Genomic DNA, 8,328 nt, shown 5'->3' on the forward strand with positions numbered 1-8,328 from the left:
TAAACAAGTATTTCATCAAATTATTATGACATCTCATGTTTTATAAAAGCTCATCACGTTCATGCTATATTTCCGCCTCGATGTATGCCTCGTGATTGATTCGACAGAGCCGTGGTTCGCTCGGTCACATGCGCATGGCAAGGTGCGCGGGTTTCGCCTGTGCCATGGTTCGGGGCGTGACAATTATTGTGGTAATTCTGTACATAAAACATTTACGTGCAATTATTCTAGGAATCATATAAGATCTAAATATGTTTGGAGACCCAAACACTTACATGCATCTCCAACTACACAATTTACTAACCATGAAGGACCCAAAAATACTTGGGTACCAAAAGCAAACTAATTTGTTTTGCAGGAATTCCTTGAGTAGAATCATTGATATTTGCATAGCGGCTGGTCAAGGAACAAGATTAAAGATGCTTCAAATTTCATATGTATTCTACAAATTGAAGGAACTCAAGCATATGATGGTAAAATTGAAATGAATGGTATTACTGAAGATTATTCAAGTTTCTCTCACTGCATTAGGTGATGTATATCTAGCTGTTGTTTAATCTGGTATTAGTCAACTATATATGGTTTGAGTCGACTAATTGCATCATGCTACTATTTTTTTGGTACTGGTTATAACCTTGACCTGGAGACCTTGAATAACTCGAATACATGTTTTGCAATTTTTTTTAAATCTAAAGCTGTAATAAGTTATTAGGACAAGCAAGCATGCAATCTTTATTGATATCATACAATTTGATTCATATATATGTGGGTCTGAGATCATTCTTGAAGGAATCACATGTATGATATTTTCTCTCTTGGTAAGAATACTAATGCCTTATTCAGAGCCCAAGAACGTTGTATAACTCGCGGCCTTCATAACCTCTTCAGATGAACATATTCAAAATCTTGAAGGCAAGAGGTATGTATTTATACTATTGATAATTATTCATAAGTTACATGAGTTATGATTTTTGATCTATCTTAAAGAACTCTTCATATGAGATATGGAAAGGAAGAAAAATCACTTGTTAATTACGCTCATCCCTTTGGTTGCAAATGCCTATCGTCATGGTAAGGACAAAGTGGTAAAGTTCATGGTATATTTTGTAATCTTTACGACTTATAATTCTTATGGCTTTTAGAAAATTAGTTATAAAGATCTTTATGCATGTTCTCTTTAGACTAATGTTTGTTGAAGTGAAATTGAGCATGAAGATGAAAAGCGTACTCTGGACAACAAGCAATCGATTGATATGAATATTTATGCACAAGCTTAACCAGAGATGAAGCATTGCAATAAATGAAAGATTCCATCAATGCAAGAATAGTTGAATGCAAATGAAGGAAATAACATATGGAACTTATCGCCAAGGCAAATGAGCTACAATTATGGATAGTTAGATGAACTTAATGAAAATAGTAAGGTTGTAAGAACTAAGGGTAAACTTGTAGGACAAGGTTTCACAACAAGAAATTTTTACAAGGTATTCGAACTTGAGATGATTTACGAGGAAGAATTAACATCCTTCTTCAAGTTCCAAATAATGCAAAGTTAGATGAGAAGTTCTTTAGCGAAGCCAAGTATTCAAAGGGAGTACTCAAGAGATTTTGTATGAAAAATTCATTGTACATGAATACTCTAGTAAGCTCATCATATCTCTCTCGCAAAGAAGAAAAATGGTAAGTACACAAATCAAAAGTGCCAAGGTATGACTAACTCTCTATTGTAATTCAATAATTATTAGAACAGATTTCGTGAGATACCCTTTTTAAGCCACCCTATCTTTTTATAAAAAGATTATTGAGATTTCTGGTTGGCACTCAAAAATTTAATTTTTGTATCCAAGAACTAACAGTTTTGATCCAGCGGGATACTCCCAGATGCAAACCTTGCAGGAGACAAAGTTGACTAGCATAAATCATTTTTTTGTTCATGTATATCATGAAGAGTCAAGAGCAAGGATTCACAACTTTATCTAGCTTATAAAAGATTACATGGAAGCTTGCCTTGAGGACATCAAATATAAAGATGCAGATATTTTCTCTCCTTGATGGAGGTATATGGCAATGAAGTACAATTTTATATCCTTTTGATAAAAATTGGTTCATTATTCTCTTAATTACTATATTTTTATCATTTGTGAGTTTGCAAGACTTTGAAAATGTTTCTGAAGATTGAGTCAATCACAAATTCTCTAAGATGTACTCATGAATAAATTAAGTACAACTGAACAAGAAAAACACATCAATTCTACAATATTGGGGCATGAAGTTGGCCAATATATATCTAAAAATTAGTACTTCTATTTTCAAATGCTTTTGTCAAAAAGAGCAAAGAGGCATTGGCACTAAACTAATTTGTCAAGGTTACAGGCTAAAACTCAAAAGAAGGTAGAGGATGCGCGGATGCACGGTGCATTCAATTCACTTAAATTCAATCTTTCAGCATATAAATGGTTCAACTACTTAAAGAAGCAGATTAAAGTATTATAAAAAAAACTAATTACACTATCCAATGTAATTAAGTTAAATCCAATAGCAGAAACTACTAAAATTATACCTCTAAATGTGAATTACCACTAATTTACTTCTTCTTTTCCCCCCATAGTTCCGCTAATTTTTATTGTGGATTTTGGCAAACATAAAAGACGAAAACTGTTAAGTGTAATACTTAAGGGACTATTTTGAACCTATTTTCAAACATAAAGGACCATTTTGTCATTTTCTCTCTCCCAGTAGTAATAGAACAAACTTTTTCAGTTAAAAAGGGAGTATAACCGAAAGGAAATTGATTAAACAAAGCAAATGAATGAAGAAACGGAGCAAACCGGTTTCACCACCGCCATCGCCGCCGTTAACGGAGGAGACACCTTTTTTAACGGCGGAAGAGTTAACGGAGTTAGTAGTGATGATCGAAGAGTGAAAGAACCTTGGTCGGCTGAGGAAGACGGAGTATTGACGGAACTGGTTAATAAGTTTGGTGCGAGGAATTGGAGTATGATAGCACAAGGAATTCCAGGACGTTCTGGAAAATCGTGCCGACTTAGATGGTGTAATCAGCTTGATCCTGCACTTACACGCAAGCCTTTTACTGGTAACATTAATTAACCGTCGTTGTTTGTTGTTTTTACCTAAGTTTTGCATTAATACGAAATTTGCTGTTGTTTTAGTGATGTTTCGGCTTTTCTTTTGTTCTGGTGAAAAGTGCTATGGTTTTTTAGGGGCTGATTTATGAAAAGTGCTATGGTTTTCCGAAGTCAGGTTTGTTTTTATTTTTCAAATGAAAATGCGTCGAGTTCAAGTATGAGTTGATGATGTACTTTTGTTATATTAGTACCAAATTAATTATATTTGATAATATTGAAGTTTGTACTTTGCTATTGTAATCAATAATTTTTAAGAGTGGCACGTCTAACTTTGTCGCTAGTAATTGGCGTATTAAAGATAATGGTGCCACCGTTGCGCTCAAATCCTAGGTCAGCCTCTGCAAGTAATAGTTGTTACAGTATTTCAGAAAGGCACTTTCATTGTTGAAGAAAACTTTTTGGAGTTTGATTTCTTAGATGGTCACTCAATCAGGATGGTCACTTTTACAGTGTATATATAGGGTAAATTTTCTGTGTTTATGTGCATATATTAACTTTTGAACACCCTCAGCAAAAAATTACAGTGTATATTTAGCTTCTTTTTTTTCCCGAACACCCTGAATGAAAATCCTGAATCCGAATCCGCCACTGCACTCAACTAATAGTTATTATCTCAGAAGGCTTAAACGAAAGCCTTTTACTGTTAACATTAATTAACGGTTCGCCGTTTGTTGTTTTAACTGTCGCTTGAGTCTCTTAAGTTTGTATAAATACGGAATATGCTGTTGTTTTGATCCATTCTAAATAATTTTCTGAGTTTCGGTTTTTTAGGATGTGTCTTTATAGTAAAAGGGAGTTTTTTTTTTTTTTTTTTTTGGTTTGTGTTTGGAATTTTTGAGAGTTAATTTCTCACTCAACTAATAGTTAATTAGTTATTACTCCCTCCATTTCAATTTATGTGGCATCATTTGATTAGGCAGAGAGTATAAAAAAAATTAAGACATTTAAATTGCTTCTAAATATTGAAAAATTACGTTCTTTTTTGGACAAACAAAAAAGGAAAGTGTGTCATATAAATTGGGACAGATGGAGTTTCGCAAAAGTCACTTTCATTGTTGAAGAAATTTTTTGAGAGTTAGATTTCTCTCACTCAACTAATGGCTATTATCTCAGAAGGCTTAAACGCAAGCCTTTTAATGGTAAACCGTTGTTGTTTGTTGTTTTTAACTCTCTCTTTGAGTCTGTAAGTTTTATATAGATACGGAATGTGCTGTTAGGGCACGTTTTTTGCTAGTAAAGGGAGTATTTTTGGTGCTTATGTTGGATTTATGTTTGAAATTTTGGAGTTTCGACTTTCGATTGATTATGCTTTTTGTTATTGGTGTGGTTTGCTTTGTAGGAAGGTTGAGTTTAAGGCGGACATGATTCTTGTAATGTTGACTTTGGTCAAGTATGCCAGTTGCTTATTTTTCTATATTGTTATGTTGCTGTAATTGGTAGCTTAGTGTTACACCCTAGAATTTCGAAATTTAATGCCACTTTAGAGTTGTAATACTCTAAAATCTAATATATTGTCAGTGTCTAACCCAATTTTACTAACAAGTGATATAGTCGTTTGTTCGAGTCATTTAGAGATGTTCAGCGCCTTAGTTGTTAGAATCACCTGTATAAAAGTCATTGAATGCTAATAAATAAAATAAAATCTTGGGGGAATGGTACATAAGGTCTAAGTATGTGCAATTTAGGTTTCTTTTGTTATTTAGCGAATATGTTTTTTTACATTGGCCTATTGTTTCTTTGTTACTTGTTTCCATGCCCTAGAGACAATTGCAAATGATGACATTTTCTTTCTATGATGAGGAAGAATTAGTTCTATTGCTTCTTTATCTAGATGTTGTCAGGAGTAATTGCCGTCTCTTTCTCACATGATGAACTTGCAATTGTAAACATGAAATGTACTTGTCTCTAGCCGCACTTAGCTTTAGGCATCAACTTTAGTGGAGTTCTAGTTTGGCTCGTGTCCCTTTGGTGTTAGCATTTGCTGAAGGTTAATGGAAATGTGTTTACAACCTAGTCTACCACAGGCAATGTTAGAGGTAGTCTTCTTTGGCTGATGCTATTAATAACCTTCTAAAGCATCTCAGAAATGTCCTTTTGGTGAGTTTTTATTTGCATGATAGTTCTTTCTATTGACAGCTGCCAAATTCTCTGTGCATGGAGGGAACCACTACCTTGTAGAAAATCAGGCAGATACTAGGCTGGCGTAGTAGCTATATTTAAGTTGCCAGATGCTTTGACATGGATGATGCATACAACATACCATGCTTTAATCCCTAGTTAGTTGTGGTCGCTATGTGAATCCTTCGCTATTTATTTTGTGTCATTCTCACAATATATTTTGTATTGTGAGGATTTATCGTAAGATGACTTGTTTATGATGGCCATTAGCCTACCGCAACCCTCTTTGTTTATCAAGATTAGGGCTGGCAAATGAGCAAGCTCCCACTGGCACAGGTACATGGATGATGCATGATTTGCTTAATTTAACGAGTGCTTGGTGATGCAAAGAGTACTAACTGATATATCAAGGCATAATTGTATTGTCATTTTTATTGACCAAATCTGCTCTTGATTCATGTAGCTTGTCTTATTTTTCAATCTTTTCATGGATGTCTATTTATCATTTCTATTAACCGAAGCTGCTCTTGTAGTTTGTATTACTTTTTGATCTTTTCAGGCGTGTTTATTTTGGATAAAGTTTAGAACTTTACGTTGTGCTTTTGGAACTTGTTGGATTCTTGTGATACATGACCTGAAAAGTTAAATCAGCTTTATGAGTGTATGAAGCCTGTTAGTATGTCTTGGTACAGATTCTATTGATGTATTGACAGCTATAGTTACGTAGCAAGGTTCTCTAAAGGACGAATGGACGTCGGAAAGATTAAGAAATCAGTATAATGATTGGATAAACTATGATGGAAGTAAATATTTCAAATATGCTGAAACACAGAACAGAAACAAGAAATTGTCTTGTAATTTGTGGATGTGGTCTCACATACATGATTTTCTTATAGATATGAATGGCATGTGTGTCCTGTGAATGTTTAAAATAAGAACATTTAAATCTAATGCATTTGGCAAAGTGATGCTGCTTCATCAAGTCTTAAGATCAAATCTTTAAGAAATTACTATGTAGAACAGTCACGAATGTAAGTTTGACAACCAATAAGTAAGTGAGACTGATTAAATAGATAGGAATCCCGTTATCCATTTATATACCATGTCTAGGATAAAAAGGAAAAAACATCTGACAAGTGGGTTCCTGTAGTCCAGCAATCTTGTATAACGAACTGTGCTAATACATTGGTGGTTTTGCAATGAAAGGTGATTAACCTTTCTGTATTACGGGGGTTTGGTTGTTTATGTCATCAAGCTCTTTAGGCCTGATATTTAACCTCTCATTTTTAGCTGTTCTTGGTATTTCATATTTGTTCTCGTCGCTGTTCTGTTCTCTGCTTCTATTCATTTCATTTTTCCTTTGGGAAGTAAAGGATGATCAACTCATGATATGATGCATAAACTTTACACTAAAGTATGAATATTGTGATGTTTCTTTCCAGTAGCACATCACAATTCTGTCCCACTGAGCAAGTGCATTTTCCATAAATGCAGTAGATTATATACGTGAGTAATGCTTAGTAGTTTTTCTTTATGTGAATTTGTTTGATATTCAAATTACCTTGGTTTTGAGACTTCTATTCATGTTTAGTTCAATTTATTAGAAGCGAGTGTAATCATTTGCATTGAGAATCTCCTCGATCCATGTTATTCTCATGACCATATTCTTCCCTGAAGTCTAATCAAGCTTGCTTGCTGCAGATGAAGAAGACCTCATTATAATTAATGCCCACGCAGTCCATGGAAATAAATGGGCCTCAATTGCAAAGTTGCTCCCTGGTAGAACAGACAATGCAATTAAGAACCACTGGAACTCTACACTAAGGCGCCGATTCGCAGTGCTACGGATGATAAAACCATTACGCAGCATTGACTATGCCAAGGCATTGTTTGAAGAAACTAAGTCACGTGGAGATCTTAACCAAATTAAGCCCCTGGAAATGCTGGAAGTTAGTCGCACAGAGTGCATGTCCAGCCAGTCTGAAGACAAATCTCAAATATACGAGATGAATGGTATTCCTGAGAAAATTCCACACTTCGTTTCTGAAAGAAGTCGTCCTGCATCTATGGGAAACGGTGATCCATCTGCTTCTCGTCCAACTGAGAAAATTGGCGGATTTAATGTTTATAACCCTTCTGCAACTTCAAGCATAGTGCCAATGCAGGGGCCTCTAACCCACACATTCTCGCCAGACTTTGATATATGCAAACTTCTTGAAGGTGTATCTGGTGAAACCATAGTTCCTCAGAGGTGCGGCCATGGTTGCTGTGCAGCTACTACCAAGAGCTCCTCCAAAAGTTCATTGTTGGGTCCCGAATTTGTTGATTACGAGGAACACCCTCCCCTCCTCGGCCATGAGTTGGCTTATATGGCCACGGATCTGAACAACATTGCTTGGATTAAAAGTGGACTAGAGAAAGCTGGCAAATTATCCGGCCTAACCACAAGCCAAAGAAATTCTCAATGTAGTTCTGCTCAAGTCGGTGTTGGTTAACAGAACACGAAAAGGGATCACTCTTTTTGAGCAGACAGAGCCCGTCGATGGGCATGATGATCGATGTATATTGCCAGCTGAAGTTGAAGGCTTTAGCTGAAACTTGTAGGGTTTCTGTTTCTTCTTTGTGGCGTTTTTTTTTTTTTATGACAGAAATGGTATAAGAATGCGTTTAAAACTAACTAGTGCAGAAGAAAAAAAAACATTTTCTTCTTGAAAATTGCAGATTGGGAAGTTACTGATTTTGTAAAGTTGCCGTATGGCTGGCAATGAAATGGTCGTGGTAGAATGTTTTGGTCTATGTTAATTTTTCTTTCCAAAAACTAACTACTCCATTTGCACCATTGTTTTCACTTTATCAAACAAAAAAAGTAGAATTGATTGAAACCAATTACCGTAGTTTGTAAAGGTGGTGTTTGGACTTGGTTGTAGTTCTTCTTTTGCAAAAATAGCTTTTAAAAAGTTTGTAGAGAATAATTTTGCAAACCATGTAATGTCCTATGAGGAGAATCAGCTGCATATGTCTCGTGCTAATGTCAGTGACTTAGATTCAACTAGTAAAAGCAAGC

General features: G+C 35.2%; 1 protein-coding gene across 1 annotated transcript; it reads left to right on the plus strand.

Annotated features, from left to right (window-relative positions):
- Positions 1-2,776: 2,776 nt before the first annotated feature.
- On the plus strand, positions 2,777-8,058 carry LOC132068332 (transcription factor MYB1-like). Its single transcript, XM_059461905.1, has 2 exons — positions 2,777-3,094; positions 6,966-8,058. The coding sequence occupies exons 1-2, from the start codon at positions 2,806-2,808 to the stop codon at positions 7,757-7,759; spliced, it is 1,083 nt and encodes a 360-aa protein (XP_059317888.1). The 5' UTR covers positions 2,777-2,805; the 3' UTR covers positions 7,760-8,058.
- Positions 8,059-8,328: the final 270 nt, after the last annotated feature.

The sequence above is a fragment of the Lycium ferocissimum genome, chromosome 8 (genome assembly GCF_029784015.1).
Source record: "Lycium ferocissimum isolate CSIRO_LF1 chromosome 8, AGI_CSIRO_Lferr_CH_V1, whole genome shotgun sequence".
Taxonomy (NCBI): domain Eukaryota; kingdom Viridiplantae; phylum Streptophyta; class Magnoliopsida; order Solanales; family Solanaceae; genus Lycium; species Lycium ferocissimum.

Coding starts and splice junctions, on each gene's coding strand:
- LOC132068332 (XM_059461905.1), top strand. CDS start 2,806: ATGAATGAAGAAACGGAGCAAACCGGTTTCACCACCGCCATCGCCGCC. Junction 3,095..6,965: donor TACACGCAAGCCTTTTACTG/GTAACATTAATT, acceptor TGCTTGCTGCAG/ATGAAGAAGACCTCATTATA.